The sequence below is a fragment of the Vicugna pacos genome, chromosome 18 (assembly GCF_048564905.1).
Source record: "Vicugna pacos chromosome 18, VicPac4, whole genome shotgun sequence".
In the NCBI taxonomy this organism is placed as follows: domain Eukaryota; kingdom Metazoa; phylum Chordata; class Mammalia; order Artiodactyla; family Camelidae; genus Vicugna; species Vicugna pacos.
In genome coordinates this window covers 20,692,416-20,716,484 of record NC_133004.1, presented here as the reverse complement: position 1 = coordinate 20,716,484, position 24,069 = coordinate 20,692,416, and the positions used below count along the sequence as shown (strand labels likewise).

Genomic DNA, 24,069 nt, shown 5'->3' with positions numbered 1-24,069 from the left:
GTCAGAGTAACAGCTGAGATCAGGTGGGGACAGTGTGTGCAGAATGGGGAAGACAGTGGGCTGATGTTGCAGCCTGAGGAACACCACAGTCTCGTGGGCTAGATGAGGAAGATCTACCAAAGGAGTCTAGGAAAGACGTGCTAGTGATGGAGAAGAGCCAGAACAGAGGGGAGTTGTAGAAATAAACAGAGGAAAGCTCGAATTTGAAGGAGAGAAAGGTCTACATCATGAAATGCTGCAGAGATGGCAAGGAAGATAAGACTGAAAGTTAGGAGTGGCCTCAACTCAGGTGAGTGCCATGAACAGCGCCAGGGAGAACAGATTCCAGGCCTATTTGGGAGGAAGCATCCATGGACTATGGATGCCAACTAGCTGTTTTGGGTGATGCCTTGTACAGCGGTAGGTGTGTGCCCCTCACTCCCCCAGGAAGCACAGAGGGAGGAAGAGGTTGGGGGTGTATGGAGATAGCTAATGGTTTTGGGGTCCATTGGGTTTCAGGTGCCTTGCGCTTCAGGGACATTCCAGAGGCAATGTTGAGTAAGCAGCTCAATATATGATCTGGAGCGCAGGGAAGAGGTCTAGTATGGAGCTATGGATTTGGGAGGCACACAAAAATCTGATACCTGGAATTTTCAAAGATCAATTTCATTCCAATTGCCGTGCCCCAACCCTCTGTAACACCCCTAGGTGTATTTCAGTGTCCCCCTCTTCCTGAAACACACACACCTTCCCCAGGTTCGTGCCTCTCTTGTAACAGGTCACACCTTACCTTCCCCAAGTGAGAGCGGATGCTGAGGCCCTTGACAAAGGCGTCCCCAGAGGTGATAGGCTCTTCCCCAGTGAGCATTTTGAAAATGGAAGCTTTCCCAGCTCCACTGAAGCCAAGAAGGCCAAAGCATTCCTCTGCTTGAACAGTGAAGGATATCTTGTCCACAGCCAATGAAGGCACCTTGTTGGCATAGACCTGAGATACCCAAGACAGAAGACATACAGTGAGGAGGCCTGGAGTCAGCAGTCTGGAGCTACCTTGTGCCTGCCACACACCAGCTCTGGGGCAGGTTGAGCCGACCTCAGGGCCTAGGGGCACAGGGTACCCAGGCTTGACTTTGCCTTCTCCTCCCGGCTGCTGCTCCCAGCAGGGCTGGGGAGGTTTCTCTCCTCCCATCCCTGCAAACTGAGAGCCTAGTTCTCTAAGATAAGCCTCTTTCCTTCTGTCCTTGAAGCAAAGAAAATCTCTTTGATGTTGCCTGAGTTGTTGCTGTTTTTAACCACTAGTAGCTAGAGGGAAACTACTCTCTCTCCATGTGTTTATTTGTGGATCTATATAAAGTTCCTGGATATCTCTGAATACAGTTCCCGCTGGGACTCTCAGGGAGACTAACCAGACTTGGTTTGAGGTTTTGGAACCTAGTCCCCTACCTTGGCTCCTCCACAAACTGTCTTCTAGATCTAGGATAGAGTCAACTATATTCAACCATCAAGGCTTCTTGGGGTTTGTGGCTCTGGTGTGCCTTCCTTCCCAGGCCTTCCTGTCTGACAGAGTGCCCTAGAAGAGACAATGGGGGAGGCTGAGGTGATAACTTCAGTCTCTGGGCACACAAATGGTTCATTCACAGAGGAACGATGTGATTCATTCACAGAGGAAATTACAGCGGATTCATTCACAAACTCTCCAAGTCTGTCTCCACCAAAACTCATCCAAATCCTTTGTCAGTACAGTAGTCCCCTCTCATCTGCAGGGCATATGGTCAAAGACCCCCAGTGGGTGCCTGAAACCACAGACTGCACCAGACCCTACATATACTATGTTTTTTTCCCAATATGTACACTCCTATGAGAAAGTTTAATTTATAAATTAGGTACAGTAAGAGAATATCCGAATTTCCAGCATCACTACTTTTGGGCTTTGGGGTCTTATTAAATAAAATAAGGATTACTAGAACACAAGCACTGTGATACTGCAATGGTTGATCGGATAACTGAGCTGACAATTAAATGACTAAAGGACGGATAAGCTGGACAAAGGGAAGGAGTAGAACAGCTTATGATTTCATCACATTCAGAACAGCACAGAATTTAAAACTTGTGAATTCATATTTCTGGAATTTTCCATTTAATATTTTTGGATCACAGCTGGCTGCAGGTAACAAACCTCAGACAGCGAACCTGCTGATAGGGGGTACTACTATAGTCCAAGCCAGTGGGTGGCTCCTGGAGACCTTGATGGCTGGTTCCTTATGCAAAGGGCCCCCAAGAGTAATGGTCTTTGCTTTTTAAGCCATATCAGACTTACCTTAGACACTTCTTTAAGGACCAGTGGGTTTTTCTTATGCAAGTTTTCCAAATGAGTTTTGATCATCTCCGCCTCCTCTTCCCCAGGCATGGACACTGGCCTGTGCCAAACTACTTGGTTTCCCAAGACAAGGATGGTAGGTGTTAGTGGTTTCATGAGGGCAGGAGGTAGAGATTGAGGGGACCACAGGGACTGGGTCCTCCCTGGGAAGGTGTCCCAGCTGCGCTCAGTTCCCATATGCACACCACCACCCTTTCTCAGGGGCAGCCACGGTCAAGACTGAACGCATGTTGACATGACGGTGACAAGGAAACTTGACGTGGCATTGGCTCTTACGGTAAATTAAAAGACTTGAACCCTGGAGATGTCAAGATAGAACAAATCCCACTTTCTACAGAATTTCCTTGGTTGGCAGCAGGGCGCTTCAACTCTGGAATATATTCAAGCCAAGAGCTGACAGAACCGATCTTTCTCCTATCTGGCTCCTGAATGACTGAGGGAAAGAGATGTCCCAAGGTGACTAGTTTTAGGAAATCCAGGGCCTTGTTTCTACTTGGCTGGCCAAGGTCAATTGGGTCAAAGCCAAGACTCTTCCTCCTTCACCCATCAGGCCCCTGTGGGTCCAGGGGATGGCCGTCACCTCTCTACCCTGAGGGTGGATTAAATGGTCTCCAGGCTCCATCAGATGCTGAGAATCGAGGCCACGCAGACTGGAGGAAGGAAGCCATGGAGGAGCCCCTTGACCTGTCCTTAGAGACTTAAACTTTGACCCATTTACCAGTCAGGAAACCTGGCTTTCAGTTTCGACAAGACATTGGTTTCAATGAGGAAAAGCAGGATGAGGTACTCAGGTCCTGAGATGCCAAGGGCTGTCAGATACTTCCCTATCCCCAGAGACTCCCATGCATAGATGTTCTTTTGGACCACATATCGTTCTGCTAAAATGGGGTGAACAGATGTTATCAAGCTTTAGGTGATTTTCCAAGCCTTTCCTCACCTTTTACATATAGCAGGTAAGTTCCTATTATAACAAATACCATTTAAAAGAAGCATTATTTTCATCAATGCTATTACCACATTCCAGCAGATGGGAAACATAATATTCCATTTTCCTCGCTAAAACCAATGTTCTGCAAAAATAATGCAGTAAAGTAAAAGAATTCTCCCTGTCCATATGACAGTTATTTGAAATACAAAATATTTATACATTTCTTCTATTAACCATTAATCACCCTGCAACTTCAACTGATCACTCCTGTAAAAACACCCAGCAGCCTGTGTTCTCGTCTTTTTAATCTGATTTGCCTAAAATTGTCTTTTAAACACACGTATTTCAAAATTATACAATAAATACATACTCACTGGAAAAAAAAGACATGTATGAGGCAGAAAGTCAAGGCACATCTTCTCTCCCCAAAACTATTGTTACAATTCTGTACATAATCCTGTTATACTTTCTAGATATAATCTTTCAAAATACAAGAGGAATGATACTATGCATTATCTTCTCCAATTCGTTTGCTTCATTTACTAATATATAACAGACATTGGCCATATCAGGACTTACAGATCAAAATAATACAGAACTCTGACAAACATAAATACAGGGACAATTCTAACAGCTAGTATTGTTGTACCTTTGGTTTATAATCCCACTTTTTGTTTTTCATATGATTTAAGAAACTAATGCATAAAAAACTATTCTTCATCTATGTTTCTGGACACACAATACCTAAAGAGGTATTGTGATATCAGTAACTGAGAGGGAGTGGGGATGGGGCTGTGTAGGAGCAGTTCTTATATGTTACTGAAGTTAAGCTGGTATAAATTCAAATTAGAATGTTATAACTTTAGGATGATAAATGTAATTCCCATGGTAACCACAAAGAAAATAGCTATGGGACATACCCAAAAGGAAACGAGGAAGGAATTAAAACGTTTCATACAGAGTAGTCAAACCACAGAGACAGAGAGTGGGGTGGTCGCTGGGGCTCGGGCAGAGAGATGGGGAGTTAGTGCTTCATGTGCTCAGGGTTTCAGTTTTATAAGATGAAAGCAGTTCTGGGAAAGATGGTTGGGATGGTTGCACAACAGTGTGAAAGTACTTAATGCCCCTGAGCTGTACAATTAAAATGGTTAAAATGATAAAATATATATATATATATATATATATATATATATATTTTACCACAATTTAAGAAAATAACTAATTTAAAAAGGCATTGGAAAGGATGTGGACAAGTTGGAAGCCTCATGCATTGCTGGTAAAATGTAAAATGGTGCAGCCATGGCGGAGAATAGTTAGGTGGTTCTTCAAAAAGCTAAACAGAGTCATCATACGATGCAGCAAATACACTCCTAGGTATACACCTAAGAGAACCAAAAACATATTCACACAAAAACTTGTACATGAATGCTCATAGCAGCATTATTCATAAGAGCCAAAATGTAGAAACAATCCAAATGCCCATCTACTGATGAATGGATAAACAAATTGTAGCCTATCCCTTACAACGGAATATTATTCAGCCATAAAAAGGAATGAAGTACTGATGCACATCATAACCTGGATGAACCTAGAAAACATTATTGTAAGTAAAAGAAGCTAGATACAAAAGGTCACATGGTGATGTTTCCATCCATATACATGAAATGTCCAGAACAGGAAAATCCACACAGAAAGTAGATTTTTGGTTGTTGGGGACTTGGGGGAAAAGGGAATGGGGAATGACCATTAACAGACAGAAATACTACTCAGCCATAAAAAAAAATAATGCCATTTGCAGCAACATGGATGGACCTGGACAATGTCATTCTAAGTGAAGTAAGCCAGAAAGAGAAAGAAAAACACCATATGATATCACTTATATGTGGAATCTAAAAAAAAAAAAAGACAAACTTATTTACAAAACAGAAACAGACTCACAGACACAGAAAACAAACTTATGGTTACCCAGGAGGGAAGGGGGTGGGAAGTGATAAATTGGGAGTTTGAGATTTGCAGGTACTAACTACTATATATAAAATAGATAAACAGCAAGTTTATACTGTATAGCACAGGGAACTATATTCAATATCTTATAGTATCTTATGGTTAAAAAGAATATGAAAATGAATATATGTATGTTCACGTATGACTGAGTTATTGTGCTGTACACCAGAAACTGACACAACATTGAAAACTGACTATACTTCAATAAAAACGTATTTAAAGAAAGCCAGATACAGTATTTCTTTTTTTCTGGTGACGAAAATGCTCTAGAACTAGATAGTGGTGACAGTTGCACAACATTGCAAATACACCAAAACCCAATGAATTGCATACTTTAAAAGGGCAAATTTTACATGAATGATATCTCAATTTTTAAAATGTAATTAACAAATTCCACTTGCAATACTCACGAACTTCATTGCACTCAGTCTGGTTCAGGCTCTTGGCATTGCAAAACTTCTGTAGTTCAAAGTTGTAATATAAGTTGGAGAAAGCCATCCCCAGGCAGTGGCCTGGAAGCAGTAGGAATGTGTGATCCAAGGAATCTGAGACCGTTATGTAGTCCAGTTCTGTGAGGGAAAAAGAAAAGATGGACTCTTTTTTCAGGAAGAAAAGGGCACATCCCCTAGTATCTCTCTGAACCCACCGTGCTGGTTTTTCCTATATAGAGGACCCGTTATCTGTATCTACTGCTGTATCTATCACTGCCCTTCACACTCCCAGGCCCCAATATCAGAAATCAGGTTCTCCCTGACTCCCAGTGTTCCCTCTTCCTCTTCAGCCCCCAAGCCATAAGTATTTTTCTTTTGCAGCGCTTCTCAAATCCGTCATTTTAATTTTAATCCAATTGTTCATGCAGATGAATTGGAAGCAGGTTGGTGTGTTTGGGAAAACCAGCAAAAGCGTGTGTGCAGTATAGGATGCACATGTGGAAGCGGTGAATTTGAAGGCTGGAGGTTTACAGATGAGTTGGGGCCAGACAGGAGGGTCTGGTGGGCTAGCTTCGGAGTTATATGAGTGTCATCTTATAAGTGGATAAGAACACAGTCCCTGCCTGGACAGTTTGTGGAGGCAAATCCATCATTATTTGCAGATGCTATACATTATCATGTTCCTGGAAAAGCCACGAGAATCTACCAGAGTATTTTAAGAAATAAAATACAGTTCAGTAAATTGGCTGGTTATAAAATAAATATACAGAAACTGGGGCCTCTTAGAGGTTAGAGAAGCCAATTTTTAAGTTCATGTTGTACTGAAAAGTGAAGAAATGCCAGGCAGGGCTATAAAATAAACTGTGGTACATTTAAAATATTTTACAGGTTTATTTCTAACAAATAAATATGATCATTCTACAAAATAAAATGCTACACATAAGCTAATTAACTTGTAAGAGAATTATTTCACAGTGTGCTGCATGGGGAGTGGTCCAGTAATGGGACCATGTTTACAGTTCATAATGCAACTGAGCCACTGTGATGTATGATAAATTGAACTAGGATATGAGGTCTCCCAACCAACATTTTTTGGGCCAGGATTCCGAAACTGAGTTGCAGAGCCAGGGTCTACCCATGGGGCTTGAAGCGCAGTTAGGGCTCAACTCAGAGGCTGTGGTGGTCTACAGTCTCATTGAGGCCCGAGGGTCATGGTGCTGGTGACCAGACATTAGGTGCATCCTAGGAGACCGTAGCTCAGTAGGACACCTGCACAGGTGGCACACATGGCACTGAAAGAGGGGCACACTGGGGCACGTCCTCCTAGTTTTCCCTCTTTAGAATTCTAAATGTGGAAATCTAGCCTGGAGGCTGAGGTGGAGGGGCGAGGGGGAAACAATCAAAACATTAGCACTGCAGCTCCCGTGTGGAGTAGAAAGACTGAACTGCAAAATGAGGCTCATGAGCCCAGCCTAGGCATTAACAGTCAGCCGCGTCTCTGCCCAGACCTACCCTTGCTCAGCAATGATTCTGGGCCCCTAAAAGAGTAGTGGCTGAAATCTGAGAGGGGACAACCCCCGTGGCCCAAGCTCACCCTAACCAGAATCAGACAAAGTGTTCACCAATAGTATGTCTAATCAAAGGAACAGATATTTACAGCTCTTGCTTAGTTTCCTTCCTTCCTTCTCTCTGGATTCTATTCCACAGTTGGTTGAAGACTGAGGAGAGGTCACAAATCATCACTATGCAGCCCTCCAGTTGAATAGGCTTTTCTTTGCCACACTCCTGGGCTGGATTCACTCTTTTCTGGATCTCATGCCTTCTTTATTGCTTTACTTTTTCATTTTGCTGGCCTATATCCTTAATTAAGTTTCCAAGAAAGTGACCTGGTGGGTAAAATTTCCATTTGCCCGTCTGAAATTGTCTTTGTTCTGTCCCTCCACCTGACTGACAACTGAACTGAGTGTAGAACTAGTTATCTTCTAACTAGTTTAGTGGTGTGGGTCTTTTTTCATTCAGTGTTGGACATCTGATGGATCCCTTCAGTCTCGACGCTGGTTTTTTCAACTCTGGGAAATTTTCTTGCTTTATTTCTTCGGTAACTTCCTCTACTTCATTTCCTTTGTTTTCTCTTTCTGGCATGCTTATCAACTGAATACTGCAGCATCTCCTGGACTTACTCTTACGTTACTTGCCTTTTCTCTCCATTTCTCTATTTCTTTTATTTTTTTTTGCTCTACTTTCCGGGAGGTTAATTGCTTTCATTTTCCAACCCGTCTGCTAAATTTTTATTTTGGCAATCAGCCCTTTCTCGGTCTCAAAGTTCTCCTCTTCATGGAATTTTGTTGTTTGATAATGAAACCCTTTCCAGAATCTTTGTTTTGCTTGGTTTCATTTCCTGTATTTTTCTACTCCTGCTAGCTTTGTGTATGGAGGTATGGGGCAGGCCACATTTTAGGGCAACCAGGCAGGGGACTCTTTTGGAAGCAGGTTTGATTCATCAAGAGGAGAGATCTCTGACTGCTTCCGGGTGGGAAGTGGGAACAGAGACAGCTGGGATGGAACAGACTGTTTCTAGCCCAGCCTTCCCTCCCTTTCTCTGAGGTCTCAAGCTTTTCCAGGATTATGTCACTAAATTAGGTCCTTGCTCAGCCATTTCCTCTCTGAATGTACTTTAGCTGCCTCTTCATTGTAAATTCATAATTTTTATTTCTTTGCTATCATTTTAGTGGGGTCTTAGGAAAATGAGAGTGAAGAATTAGCTTTCACAACTCTGTCTACTGTGGTGACAGCATCCTAATGAGGCCCCTAGGGCGTGTGTACAGGGCCCAAGGTCCAGTCTGTAATGGTTTTCTTTCTCAGGAAGTAGGGATGGGGCCCAAGAAGGCACTGGCATCCTTTTCCCCAGACCAGAGATAGAGCTTCTTGCCATGTCCCATCCTTGCTTCCCCGGTGACTCACCTGATTTCCACTTAGTTTTTAAGTTGGAAGATGCCTCCTGCTATGCAGAGGAAGGGCCTTGGTCCTTGTTATTGCAGCACAGGAAAGAAGAGAAGGAACAGCATGAAGCAATCTAAGAAGAAATGAATCCTAGGTAGGCCAAAGGATCCAGAGAGAATGTCTAGACAGTCAAGCGCTAGCGTGGTCATCAGTTATCTTCTCAAAAAGCTGCGCTCCTATCAGGGCCCCCAGTGTCCTTGGACTTTCAGGTGCTTGTCCCTCTGGAGTGGGTTGGGTGGCAGAGGAGAGTAGGAAAGGAGGAAGACTTTCCCCGGAGATGAGGGCAGCATTTCTCAGAATGATCCCCTGGACCACCTGTGTTGGAATCACACAGGCTATGTCTTTAAGGGCTGATGCATCAGTCTCGGGGACACGCTGCATCTGAGAACTGCTGGGTTCGGACTCCCTCAGGACAGTCCTCTGTGAGTCCCCATTCCTTTGCCTGCAGTGCATTTTCTGTTCTATTTCAATCATAAAGTCAAAACACTGTCACTTTTCTGATCCTCTCAGATGAAAGTAATTCTTCCTCTGAAATTCCACAGGTGGTATGAATGAGAACTAGAAAAGGTACCACAGACTCTGAGACCAGTGAAATACATTCCAAATAGATAAGAATACATACATGAAATGTCCTGTAAGAGACAACGACTCCCAAGGTGACAGCAGAGGAAGCTGTCAACGTAGTTTTAAACAAAACAAAACACCCAACGAAACCCAAAAGTCAATTTAAAGGAGGTGGTCAGCATGAATGTAAATGAACAAGAGCATTACAGAGGTAAAGCATGCTCGAGTGCATCCAGCCCTGACCCAGAGAGAGATGGCAGCCCAGACAGGAAGGCATCAGTTTTAAATACATGGTGTGAATGATGGCTCACTCCGCAGCTTCTTTTACTCTAATTACATGTCACCAAGCAGCCTTCGCCCAACCCTGGCTTATTATTACCTTCTTTTAAACTGAGGAATAAGTTATTTCAGTGAAATGCATGATCATAAGTAGATAGTTTTTTGAATTTTGCTAATATTTATGCCCAAGTAAGCAACACCTTGTTCAAGATACCGAATGTTTGCATCACTGCAGAAAGTGCCCTAAGGCCTCTATTTAGTGGAGCCCTTCCCCTGGCTCTGAGGCAACTGCTTCCTGGCTCAGAGTGTGCCTCTTCCGCACAGCACCATGTTTTGACATCTGTCCTCACTGCTGCATGCGGTGAATGTCTGTTCCCTTTACGGTGCTGAGCATACTCCGCTGATGAATATAACTGCTGTGTGTCTCTGTCCTCTAGGAGATGCACATCCGGGACGTGGATGGTTTGTGGCTCTACCGACGACAGCCGCTGAGAAGAGCCTCGCACAGGCCCCGGGCAGACACACGCTTTCACGGGTACAACTTCTGTGGCTGCTGGGGGGAGGGTTAAAGCTGCGTGATGTGTGGATGGTCCTCACCTTTTTCACTTGTGACTGCGATGAGGACAAGGGGGCTGATGCTCAAGAAGGTGAGCGTGATGATGACCTTAACACAGGCGCTGCCCGAATGGTCAAAGCAGAAGCTGGTCAAGTAGATGAAGGAGATGATAGCCCAGCCATAGAGCATTAGCATCAAGAAAACAGCCAGGATGTTTTCCTCATGTTTAAAAGCCTCTTCATTGTAGTACAAAAACACCACCTTAGGAAAGGGGGGTAGAATTTGCAAAAGTGTCACTGAGAGTCAATCCTAAGCATTTTAGAGAAAGAAAACGATAATCTCAGTTTTAAAAGTAAGGTAAATAAGGTGTTAGAAGTACTCCACGGGCAACTCCCTTCACTGACTAGTGCCAATAGTGCAGCAACAGCTGGCTCTGCCCCTGGAAATCAGCGCGGTGAGATCAAGGCCTCAGAGACGTTTACAAAACACAGAAGCAGAACAAAGGAGGACGTGATCCACTCTGCATAAATGATCAGGGAACCTCAAGCTGCACACCTCAGTCATCACCAAACACTTGCACCCCTCAATGCCCTGGTGAGCTATTCCTGGACGATAAACACATGTCCCCAAGGCACTGTCTTTAACTAGCTTGGGGCAGCAGTTCTGGGAAAGCCACAAATTAGAGACACTAGAGCAGGCCCCTCTGCTCCTAAGGATGCTGGGACCTGAATCATCTTTTATTGAGGGGCAGCGATGAACGTGCTTTCACACCCTGTGTTGCCAATCAGGGGCTGAGCTGCCAGCCTGGACTCTTGGTCCGGTTCTGGGTCTTCACAGAGTCCCCTGTGCCTTGCAGGGGAAGGGCACCAGCACCACACTGCCCTCACCAGCAGCAGCAGAGTGGCAATGAGGAAGGAGATGAGGTCCCAGAGCAGACCAGAGAGCCAGAAAGTAGCCACGTAAACTCCACTGATGAACTGGACGTGCTTGGCCTTGATGGATCTCTCTTTGACTATCAAGATGGAGAAAGAGCTAGACAAGAAAGCTATTCCAAAAAGCAAGCTGATAACAAGATAATGTCCTTTAGGGCCCCTGTAGAAGACAAGATATGAGGAGAGAGGTAGCGGTTTAAGTGCAACTGCTGACAGCAACCATCTTCCAAAATAACAATTTGTAATTAAAACAAGAAACAAAAAAAGGAAGACATGGGAGGTTAAGGGAGAAGCACTGCAGTGAGGAAGGAGGAAAAGCTGCACATACTCATAGAAGATATTCTCCGAGGTCTCCAAGCGTGACTGAGGTTGAGGGTGGTTGAATACCGTAATTGAAGCCCTGGCACCAGAAAGCAACTTGGAGAGAACGTTGTCCACCAGGGCCAGTGCCAGGGCAGAGGAATGGTAGGCCTGGTTGTTGAACAGCGCTGTCACTATGGTGTGGTTTCCCATGTCTTCGAAGGAAGCTGCCACTATGTAGTTCTGATCAAAGACCTCGGGTTCCTCCTAGGACTTGTTTAAGAGGAACGTCTCCACTGAACCTAGAAGAGAGCAGAACATTCACATCAGGCCCAACAGGGCAGAGAGGACCTGCCTTTGGCCTCCCCTCACCGCTGGTCCTCCTGGGTCTCTATCTCATCACCAAGCCCCGCTCACATCCTGAAGGGGGCTCCTCCTGACATGAGCGTGCCCTTGATTGCAGTGATCCCCTTTGCCCACAGGGTTGCCTCCTGCCCTAGCCCCATGGCTCAAAGAAAGTTTTCCTTTCTTTGACTGGAGCAGTGAAAAAAAAAGTCTTGTCCAGCCATCTTTTAAATCTCTCTCAGCTTTGTCTACTCCCCTCCTCCCCATGGCCTTGATGTAGTCCAGGCCCCGCCACCTTTGCCTGGACTAATGGAGCTCCTTGCCTCCTATCCAGTCCCTCCGGTCTCTGTGTGAGAGGACATATCTGATCATATTGCACCCACCCAATAACTTCAAGTGACTCCCCATTGCTCTTGGGATAAAGCCAGATGCCTGCACATGACCTACAGTGCCTGATGACTATCCAAACTCAGCTTCCTGTCTTTAAGTTCTAGCCATGCCTAAGGACTCACCATTCCCCATGTTTACAAATGCTCTTCTCGTGGTTTGGAATGTTCTTTGGGTTATCTTCCCCTACTACAGGTCAATTCCTGTTCATACCTTAGGCTCTTATCTCGGAAGTATCCTCTGCCCCTCTAAGGCTGAGATGTGTCTGTGTGATGATCACCACTTACTGTTCCTTTGCATTGTAACTAATGTCACTTATCCATATGACCTCTGGGCTAGACGCTCATTAAGGACTGGTAATAATATTGTTCATCACAGTACTTCCAGCACACAGTGCCAGGTAAGATATATGACCCACCTAGAATTCTGGAATTTTTAGTGCTGGAAGGGACCCTCAATCATAGCAACAACAATACTGAGAATTGTATCACCGACTGAAGATTACTGAGCGCCAGCGTTACAGTGTGCAAAGCCCGTGATAGGCACTCCCTCGTGGAAGCCTCCGAGGACAACATGAGGCAAGTTTTATTATTCTCTCCATTTTGCAAGGGAGAGGCAGGGTACTGCAATTCCAACTATTTTGCTATAGGATGTTCTGCATTTCATCACTTTACTAAAAAACTTTCTTAAAATTTTCAATTTAAAATAACACATGAATATAATTTTAAAAATCAAATAATTATATAAAAATTATAATGAGAAGTAGCAGTGCTGTGGCCTACCCTTCACCATCCCTGGTAACTGCTCACCAGAGGCAACTACTTTGAAATCTTCTAGTTGGTATTTCTCCAGACTGCTAGATACCCCATTTCTCTATTGACATCCTATCACGGAAGCAAGGATTTTGTTCTCTTATGACTATGCCCAGCCTCTCTGGTCTTCCCCTCCCCTCTCCTCCCTCTAGAGTTGTATTATAAATTTGGTTAAATCAACAGTCTGTTTTGACATTACTATAACAAAGTAAAAATTATTCACAGCTGAATCAAGCAGTATATTATGACAGGTTTCTTTTTTGGTACAGCCTTCCTCCCCTGAAGTTAATAACGTTCTCCTTTTCTCATTTGCTTAGTTTTCTCCACATCTATCACCAAGTCATCCACATACTCCCTTGATAGAAGTGTAACTCTCTTTTCAGTACATTAGAATATATCAGGAAATGTATCAGTTTCTTTTGTGGACATGTTCTAATCCCTAGAAAGACACAACTTGGTTTCATTTCTAGGAACTCTCCCTTTCCTGCCATTTGGGTTTTGAAAGATATTTTTCTGAGACTTTTGGCCATTCACTCTGACTTTAGGGAGCATCAGGTGGCCTGGAAGCACATGGCTTCACTGCAGGGAGCAATGGACCTGCTTCCTGCCCCATTCTCCTTGCCTGGGACTTACTTAGCAGCTTCAGAGGAATCTGTTCTTCAGCCACAAGCATATCTGTAAAATGTTATGAAAGCTGAGGACCCAGCCTGGAATTTGGAGAAATAAACAATGGAACAATAGTTTGAACATATGATTTTAGGGTCAGCTCCAATGGGACATTTTCCATACTTGTTTTGAAGTTGAGGAGTGAGAGGCTGAGCATAATGATCACCAGAGGCACCAGGATCTGTATCGACAGCATCATCATCCAGTTGCACCAGGAATATGTAACCCTTTTCAAGAGCATGGCATAGAACTGTTGGCAAAGAAGCCTGAACTACAATTTAAAAAAAGGGAGATCCACCATTAACATGGTCATAGATAGGAGCTGGCTGGCAGTTAAGTGGCTAAATGTCTAACAATTTGATTATGTTCAAAATTGCTTCAAATTAAAATTCATTGACCTAATTATTTGACTAACAGTTAATGGCAGAAAAAGAAGGCACATATTGGAAAGAGTCTGGAAGAATAGCCTAAACAGAAACCAAATATAAGTATGATACAATTGTTTTTTACCTACCAGATTGGCAAAAATTTTAAGTTGATGAGGATATGGGGGAATGCCACTGCTGGTGTTTTAATTTGGTATAACGTTTTTAGAAAACAAATTGGCTGGATGAATAAAATTATTCTGATATTCACATAGTCTTCAACCTAGAAATTCCACTTCTATTAATGGATCCTATAGGCACACTTGTGTAATACGCAGGACCCATGCACAAGATATCCCTGTGGCATTGACAGTAAATGTCGAAGTGTCTACTCACATGTACTGAGATCCCAAGATCTAGTTTTGGACCTGGAGGTGGGAGACTGTGACGTCAGCACCGAGCTCCCACTCAGCTTTTCTGTGGTACTGCATTAGCTGGGACAGGCCAGGGCGCCTTCAAGCCTCAGGTGCTAGTGCTCCATTTCCAGAATATCAAAAAAATCCGTGGAAGTCTCTACCAAACAACTCCCCAAGTTTCCTACATTTGACGTGATGGAGGCTCCATTCACCTCAAGCATTTGTCAAAAGGCCCTGCTATCAACCTGTCTGAGGTGGCGCCGTGAGAAATACTTCCTGGGAAGAATCAGGAGCTGTTTCCAACAGTAAAGTTGGCCAGGTGGAGGATGGATAGACGCTTGCTGGGGATTGGAGAAGAGCCTGCTGTTCAGGACAGGCGGTTGGCGTAGATGACCCCCTAGACTCTTTCCAACTCAGAGGCTCCATGGATGGCAGCTTCCTCTTGACTATGTGATTCATAATTATAAAACAGTGAGATTAATCTCTTCACTAATCTGTGAAAACCAGCTTCATTATTTTGTAGCAATAACTTATAGATAGCTAAATCAATACCACTATATAAAATGCACATCAATATTCTTTTTTTTTTTAGCATTAAAAGAATATTACCGGTTGCCCATGTATTTATTTTATAAGGATATATTTTTAAAAGTTTAAATTCCAAGTGGTACAATACATGATTTGTTTCACAGTGAAAGATTAAAAAGAATTAAATGTGCTTTTTGGCCAGTGGATTTAGTGCATTTATTCTTTCTTCTTCCTGGTGAAAGGAATGGCCAAGACCTTTTATTATGATTCTGGTCAGAAAACACCAGCATTCTGCCTTTGAACTGGAGCAAAGAGCGTGGTTTTTGCTGAAACCCAACAGAGCCAGTCTTTAATGCCAAAAATCTGCGTATTTTTTCTTAAGTCCCTATTGAAGAATGATATACACTTATAACTGAATAGTATCATGATTCCAAGAATGAACCAAAAATCTGCTTTCTTGCATGCTTTGAAACGTTTGCTCACCCCAGTGTTTGGTTGGATTGCCAGGCTGGACCCTGTGGAGAAGATCCTTGAATGAAGACATTTAATTCTGCTAGCGGGAACTCTGCTAACCACTGGCTGAGAATGGAAGGAGGGAAGCTTGATGACTTGCATATCTGTACTGGAATCTACCAACTTAATAACCCTAAGCCAAATGAAAAGCAAAAAGAAATACAAATTCTCAAAATCATAATACATTTCATTTTGTTTGGATTTAAAGAATGAAAGTCATGTAAGATTCGAAAAAAAATAAGAATAATGAGGGAAAAAAGAGCTGCACCAAGATTATATACTGCTAGAAGTATATAATGGCTAGAAATTTCTTAAATAGGCAACTGAGTAAGAACTGAACTAACTGACCAATGGCTTTTCCATATAACTGGGGCAATACTAGCATAAGTAGATTTCACTATTTTCCTTAAAATATACCACATACAAATTAAAACAAAAGTAAAATATTGCTTGATATCTATTTTATGAGCAAAACTGTAAATTACAAAATGCAGCATTGCTGACACTCCAGCCCAAGGGTTGGTAAATGAAGGCCAGTGGGCCAAATTCAGCCCAACACCTTGCTTTTGTATGGCCCTGAGCTCAGAAAGGATTTTACATTTTTAAATGGTTACCTGTTAGATGGTTATCGAAGTGCCTACATAATATCCTTATTTTTTTTTAATGGCGGTACTAGGAATTGAACCCAGGACCTCTGCATGCTAAGCATGCACTTTACCACTGAGCTATACACCCCACCCCCAATAACACCCTTAATTATGCTGCTATGAAGCCTACATCACCTGAAGTATTTACTATCTGGGCCTTTAAGAAAAAGTTTGCCAAACCCCTCTCAAGGCAAAAAGATATATTCATTGCTGGCAGCAGACTGTCAGGTCAAGAAACATATTTTTATCCATAGCCTTTGAGCCAGTTATTCTATTGCTGGGAATTTGTCACAACAAAATCCAGTAAACTGTGGCTCATTTCCCCTCTAGTACAGTGCTGTAAAAGACAGTGGACTAATTGTTATTTATTGCTGTGACATAGATTATCCCAAAATTTAGCATCTTAAAACAACAGTAAACATTTATTATCTCACACAGTTTCTGTGGGTCAGGAATTTGGGACTGGCTTAGCTAGATGGTTCTGTCTCAAGGTCTCATGAGATTGCAGTCAAGCTGTCGACCAGGATGCAGTGTGGTCTGAAGGCTGGACTAGGCAGGAGGATCACCTTCCAAGATGGTGTCCTTATATGGCAGTGGGCAGGAGGCAGTGGCATTATGTTAACAGACTGACTATCAGAAAGCACCAAAAGATAGGGGCTGGTTGCCAGGAGAACCAAGTGATTAGAAGGTTGAAACTTTTGAGCACCTTCACCCTATTCCCCTACTCCTATCCCCAACTCTGGCAACCATAAATCTATTCTTTGTTTCTATGAGTTTTTGTTGTTGTTGCTGTTGTTTTAGATTCAACACATAAGTGAGATCTTACAGTGTTTATCTTTCTCTCTCTGACATTTCACTGAGCATACTGCCTTCAACGCCCATCCATGTTTGCTGCAAATGGCAGGGTTTCCTTTTTTTTTAAAGTAGTATATGTGTGTGTGTGTTTATCAATCACATTTTCTTTATTCATTCATCTGTTGATGGACTCTTAGGTTGTTTCCGTAACTTGGCCAATGTAAATAATGCTGCAATGAACATGAGGGTGCAGATATCTCTCTGAGGTAGTAATTCCATTTCCTTTGGATATATACCCATAAACAGAATTGCTGGATCATATGGTAGTTCAATTTTTAATTTTTTGAGGAACCTCCAGTATTGCTTTCCATAGTGGCTGCACCAATTTACATTCCCACCAACAAAGCACAAATGTTCCCCTTTTTCCACATCCTTGCCAACACTTATCTTATCTCTTTGATGACAGCCATTCTAACAGGTGTGAAGTGATATCTCATTGTGGTTTTGATTTGCATTTCTGTAATAATTAGTGATGTTGAATATAGAACATCTTTGTATCTGTTGGACATCTGAATATCTTCTTTGGAAAAATGTCTGCTCAGGCCCTTTGTCCATTTACAAATCGGATTTTTTTTTTTTGCTATTGAGTTGTATGAATTCTTTGTATATTTTGGATATTAGCCCCTTATCAGACATGTGTTTGCAAATACTTTCTCCCATTAAGTAGGTTGCCTTTTCATTTTCTTGAGCATTTCTTTTGCTCTGCAGAAGCTTTTTATTTTGATGTAGCCCCACTTGTTTATTTTTGCTTTTGTTGCTTGTGTTAATCTCCTCCCCTTGATTATGAGCTGGACCTAGTGACTAACTTCTAATGAACAGAATATGGCAAAAGTGATAAAATGACACTTCCAAGATTAGGTTACAAAACGACTATAGCTTCCACCTTGGTCATGTTCTCTCTCTTTATCTCTTTCTCTGATCATTCTCTATCAGGAAGCCAGTTGCCATATCACAGAGCCACTCCAGCAATCTGGGAAGAGTCTTACGTGGTGAGGAACTGAGGCCAGCCAACAACAATAGGAGTGAGCTTGGCAGTGGATCCTCCCCAAGCTGAGCCTTCAGAGGCTACAGCCCTGGCTCACAGCTTGACTACAACCACCTTGCAAGAGACACTCAGCCAGAATGACCCATCTACTTGCTCCTGGACTCCTGATCCACAGAAACTGTGAGGTAATAAATGTTTGTTGTTTCAAGGCTGCTAAATTTTAGGGTCATTTGTTATGTAGCAACATATAATGAATACAAGTCACACACAAAAAATGAGTATAATGGATGAGACATGTGAAAGGTAAAAATCATGTATAAATAGTAGTCCCAGGAAGAATGGAAAGAGAGGATAAATCTGAAGAGAGACTGGTTGAGAATTTTCCAAAACTGACCAAACTAGCAAACTACAATGTGAAAAGTGGTAAAAATCCTAAGCAGAGAAACATAAAGAAAGCCACACAAAGGCACATCACTGATCACTGTAAAAATGCTGAAAACCTAAGATAAACAATAATAAAAAAGATAATAATAAAACCTAAGAAAAACAATACTAAAGCAGCCAGAGGTAAAGGACAAATTGCATTTAAAAATAACAATAATGCTGGCAGCTGACATCTCAGTGGACATACTGGAAGTCAGAAGACAATAGAATGGAATGGATAAGCAAAAAACAACCTCTCTATATAATGGAGTACTATTCAGCAATAAAAAGAACAAAGTACTGTACATGCTACAACATGAATGAACCTCCAAAAAATTATTCTAAGGGAAAGAAGCAAGACACAATAAATACATATTGTATGATTTTCTACGTATAAATCCAAATGATTCCATTAAAAAAAAAACCCAACTTGATTGTGGTATAATTTCTGTACAGTAAATTACATGTGTTTCAGATGTACAATTTGAAGCATTTTGATAGATGTATACACCTGTGGAACCATAACCACAATCAAGATACCTAACAATCCCATCTATCCCCAAGAGATACAGGTTTCAAACTCCCAATTTATCTCTTCTTATGAAATGGTCAGAATTGGTGAATATATAAAGACAGAAAGTAGACTACCGGTTGCCTTGAGCTAGAGATGGGAACAAGGAATGTTTGCAAGTAAACATGAAAAATCTTTTCAGAGTGATGAAAATGTTCTAATATTGGATTTTGGTTATGGTCACACAACTCTAAATTTATTAAAAGTCATTAAATTTTCTGGTATGATTTAATTACTATTGCTACAGTATGTAAATTATACATCAATAAATCTGTTTTAAAAAGAAGACAATAGAATTGCACTGCAGAAGTGTTAAAAAAAAACCTCTGCCAACCTAAAATTCTGTATCTAGGAAAAATGTTCTTCAAAAATGAATGCCAAAAATATGGCACATAAAAACTGACACTTTATCACTAGAAAATCCACACTAAAGGAAATGGATATTGTTCAGGCAGAAAGAAAATGGTCTTAGATGGAAGCTTGAGGGTGAATGAAGGAATAAAGAACAATGCAAAGGGCAAATATGTGAGAAATATAAATGAATATTTGTTGCACAATAAAGTATTATGGGTTTGAAACATATACAAAATTGAAATAGTTGGACCAAATAGCACATAACTCTGTAAGTGGAATAAATGGAATTTAAGTCAGGTATGTACCTTGCATTGCCTAGAATACAGTAAATGTAGTTTATTGTAAACTTTAATAAGTTAAAAATGCACATTGTGATCTTAGGACAACCACTAAGAGAAGAGAAAAAAATTACAAATTTTAAACTAATAGAGGAGAAAATATAAAGTTAAAAAACCTCACTAAATCAATCCAAAAGGCTAAACAGGAAATAAAAAAGAATGTGGAATTGGTAGGATAAATAGAAAACACTGAGCAACATGGTAGATTTAAAACCAGATGAATTAGAATTTTTATTAGTTGTAAAGGACCAAAGCTTCTACTTAAAAGCTAAAGATAGAAAAATTAATGTTTTTTGAAATTCCAGCTATACACTGTTTATAAGAAATACATCTAAAATATATGGCCACAGTAACATTGAATACAAAAGAATGGAAAAGGAAAATATCCTTCAAAAATCATACAGAAATAAAATTATTTCCAGACCAAAAAAACCAAGAGTGTTTGGCACCAGCATAAAAACAGTAACGGACATGGTACAGAATACACTGCAGGCAGAAGGAAAGTTATCTGATAAACATGAGGAAAGAACACAGAAAGAGGTAAATATGTACATGAACTTAAACAACCATTGTCTTCTAAAAACAACAATAATAATGTTCTGTGGAGTTAAAATCAGAATTAAAATATAAAACAACAGTGTATAAGTTGGTGAGGGTGGGATGTGTGTGAATAAAATTAAAATGTTCCACGGGCTTAGTATTTTCCAGGAGCAAAGTAAAGATATTAATTCACCTGAGATTTGGATAAATTACACATGTGTATCTCAATATTTAGGCTTACCACTAAAAAAATACAATAAGAATACATAATTTCTGACTAGAATGGGAGAAGGAGAAGAATACAGAATGAGATAAAATAATCCAAAATAGGGAGAGAATGAGCCATACAGACTAAGCAGCACTAGTAGAAAATATAAAATAAAATGATAGATATAAACTTAAATATATCATAAGTAATATTCATAAATAGCTTACATATTCTATTTAAAAGACAAATATTACCAAATTGGATAAAATAACACTTAACTATTCCCCTTGCCACTTTCTGGCCTAGTGTGGTCTCCTGGGTAGTTTACCTGGAATGTAGTCTCAAAGCCTTCCTAGCATTGAGCCAGTATCCCTGCTTCATGACACTCAAAGAACTTGGTGGATGAATCAGCCAATCCCAGAGCTATCCTACCTTGGGAAATCTTTTTAAAATGAAACAGCAGGACTTCCCAATTGTTTAAACCAGCTGAGTTAGGATTATCTGTTACTTATAGTCAAAAGCATACCAACTGATACCATGTCTTTTTGGTTTTTCATTCCTAGAAAGTTCTGTTAAAATTACATTTGTTGAATGATACTACATTCAACATTTTCTACATTAACCGATATGTCTGTCATTGGAAGTACCAGTAACAGGTTGGAAGACCATTCAGTGAGGATGTTACAAAAAGGATTCAAGTACTGGGCAATGTTTAGATAGATGACCCTTCCAACTCTAAGATTTTTGGAGTCTATAGTTTTGTACTTGTTTACCAAATGAAGATTTCTTCCATAATGGTGACAGAGACCCCAAAGTTGGCAATGCCCAGCTCTTCCTGCCTCAGTTCCAAGTCTGTAAATAGAGATTCAAACCTGTAAGGGAAGAACAGTTTCATTTCTCAAAGGTGGAAAGTGAATCCCTCATTATCACCCTTGGCTTTCTACAGAGGAAAAAGCATGGGCTATGGAGTCAAGAAGGTATATGCTCAAATGTCAATTCTGTCCCTCTCTAGTTTCACAACTCTGAACTTGAATAATAAGGGTAATAGCATTTACTTCAAAAACTTTCTATAAAGATAAATCAAAGACACACCTAGCACACTGAAGATGCAAAGTAAGTATTAATTCATCTCTTTTTTGCGTAAAAAGGAATAATACTATTTTAAAGTGCTTACTAAATGTCAGGGGCTATTATAAGCCCCTTTCCACGTATTAACTCTGGAATCCTCTTAATAGCTCTTTGACGACAGTGCTGAGAGGTTAAGTAACTTCCCTGAGAGATCAGCAACCAACTGTACTGGGAGCCAGCCACACCTACTAGACTGCCCACAGCACTCAGACCACCACAACAGAAGAACACGCATACCCCACATAGGAAGCACCCATAAAACATATAGCTCTGGTGACCAGAGGGGAGTGCGCTGCTGGGATGCATAGGTTGTGATGTCCCCTAGATAAGGCCACTTCTCTGAGATGAGGAAATGGAACCAATCTATCAAATACATAAAGATATAAACAGCTAGAATTAGGCAAAATGAAGTGACAGAGGAATATATTCCAAATGAAGGAACAAGATAAAACTCTAGAAACAGAACTAAGTGAAGTCAATATCTAATAAAGAGTTCAAGGTAATGATCCTAAAGATGCTCAAAGAACACAGGAAAAATATGTATGAAAACAGTGAGAAGTTTAGCAAGAAGTTAGAAAATATAAAGAAGAACCAAACAGAGATGAAGAACACAATAGCTGAAATAAAAAATACACTAGAAGGAACCAACAGTAGATTAAATGATACAGAGAAATGGATCAATGAACTGGAAGACAGAGTAATGGAAATCATTGAAGCTGAACAGAAAGAAGAATTTTTAAAGATGAGGAAGTTTAAGAGAACTCTTGTACAATATCAAGTGCACTAACAGTTATATTATATGGGTCCCAGCTAGAGAAGAGAGAAAGGAGCAGAGAACATGTTTGAAGACATAAACACTGAAAACTTCCCTAACCTAGGAAACAAAACAGATATTTACATCCAGGAAGCACAGAGAGTCCCAAGCAGGACCAACTCAAAGAGGACGACATCAAGACACATTGTAGTTAAAAAGGCAAAATTAAAGATAAAGAGAGAATATTAAAAGCAGCAAGGAAAAGCAACAAGTTATATACAAGGGAACTCCCTTAAGGCTATCAGTTGACTTTTCAGCAGAACCTCTGCAGGCCAGAAGGGAGCAGCACAAGATATTTAAAACAAAGAAAGGGAAAAACCTTCAACCAAGAAAACTCTACTCAGCAAGGCTTTCATTCAGTTTGATGAAGAGATCAAAAGATTTACAGACAAAAAGCTAAGAGTCCAGCATTACAAAATTAGCTTTACAAGAGATATTAAACGGACGTCTCTAAGCAAAAAGGAAAGGCCATAAGTAGAAATACAAAAATTATGAAATAAAAAATCTCACTGGTAAAGGCAAATACACAGTAATTACAGGTACAAAGCTATTAGGAAGGTTAAAAGACAAAAGTAGTATAATCACCTATGTTCGCAATAGGTAGTTAAGGAATACACAAAACAAAAAGATGTAAAATATGCTGTCAAAAACAGCAAACATTGGGGAGGGTGGTAGTAAAATTGCAGGGTTGTTAAAGTACATTCAAACATAAGAGACCAGAAAACTTGAAATAATCATACATATATAGAGAACATTCTCCAAGATAGGTCACATGCTAGGCCACAAAACACGTCTCAGCAAGTCTAAGAAAACTGGAATCATATCAACCATATTTTCATACTGTATAGCCCAGGGAAATATACACAAGATTTTGTGGTAGCTCACAGCGAAAAAAAATGCAACAATGAATATATGTATGTTCATGTATAACTAAAAAATTGTACTCTACACTGGAAATTGACACAACATTGTAAAATGACTATAACTCAATAAAAAATGTTAAAATAAAACCCATATTTTCTGACCAAAACTCTATGTGACTAGAAATCAACTACAAGAACAAAAAAACGCAAAAAAACACAACCACGTAGAAGCTAAACAGTATGGTACTAAGCAACCAAATGGGTCACCAAAGAAATCAAAGAAGAAATTAAGAAATACCTGGAGACAAATGAAAATAAAAACACAATAATCCAAAATCTATGTGATGCAGCAAAAGCAATTCTGAGAGAAGTTTACAGTGGCACAAGCCTATCTCAGGAAATAAGAAAAATCTCAAATTAACAACCTAAACTTATACCTGAAGGAACCAGAAGAAGAACAAACAAGACCTAAAGTTAGTAGAAGGAAATAAACCATAAATATGAGAGCAGAAATAAACGAAATGAGGACTAAGAAAAAATAGAAAAGGTCAATGAAACTAAGAGTGGGTTCTTTGAAAAGATAAACAAAATTGGTAAACCTTTAGCCAGACTCCTCAATAAAAAAGGAAGGGCAAATCAATGAAATCAGAAATGAAAATGGAGAAGTTACAACTGATACCACAGAAAAATAAAGGATCATAAGAGATTACGTTGAAAAATTATACAGCAATAACAGGAAAAACCTAGAAGAAATGGACAAATTCATAGAACTGTATCTCCCAAGACTGAGCCAGGAAGAAATAGAAAATATGAACAAAGCAACAGCTAGTAATAAAACTGAATCAGTAACAAAAAACTTCCAACAAAGAAAAGTCCAGGACTAGATGGCTTCACAGGTAAATTTTACCAAACACTTAGAGAAGAGTTATCACCTATCCTTTTCAAAATATTGCAAAAAATTGCA

General features: G+C 40.6%; 1 protein-coding gene across 1 annotated transcript in view; it reads right to left on the bottom strand.

Moving 5' to 3' along the window:
- LOC102537301 (ATP-binding cassette sub-family A member 17-like) overlaps nucleotides 1–24,069 on the bottom strand; it is a 72,618-nt gene that overhangs the window by 10,409 nt on the left and 38,140 nt on the right. Inside the window, exons 6-12 of the mRNA XM_072942138.1 lie at nucleotides 11,376–11,614; nucleotides 11,003–11,207; nucleotides 10,157–10,376; nucleotides 5,696–5,854; nucleotides 2,294–2,406; nucleotides 1,512–1,546; nucleotides 770–964 (exon numbers count right to left, since the gene is read on the bottom strand). Coding sequence (XP_072798239.1) covers nucleotides 770–964; nucleotides 1,512–1,546; nucleotides 2,294–2,406; nucleotides 5,696–5,854; nucleotides 10,157–10,376; nucleotides 11,003–11,207; nucleotides 11,376–11,614 — 1,166 coding nt within the window. The remainder of the gene's footprint in view (nucleotides 1–769; nucleotides 965–1,511; nucleotides 1,547–2,293; nucleotides 2,407–5,695; nucleotides 5,855–10,156; nucleotides 10,377–11,002; nucleotides 11,208–11,375; nucleotides 11,615–24,069) is intronic.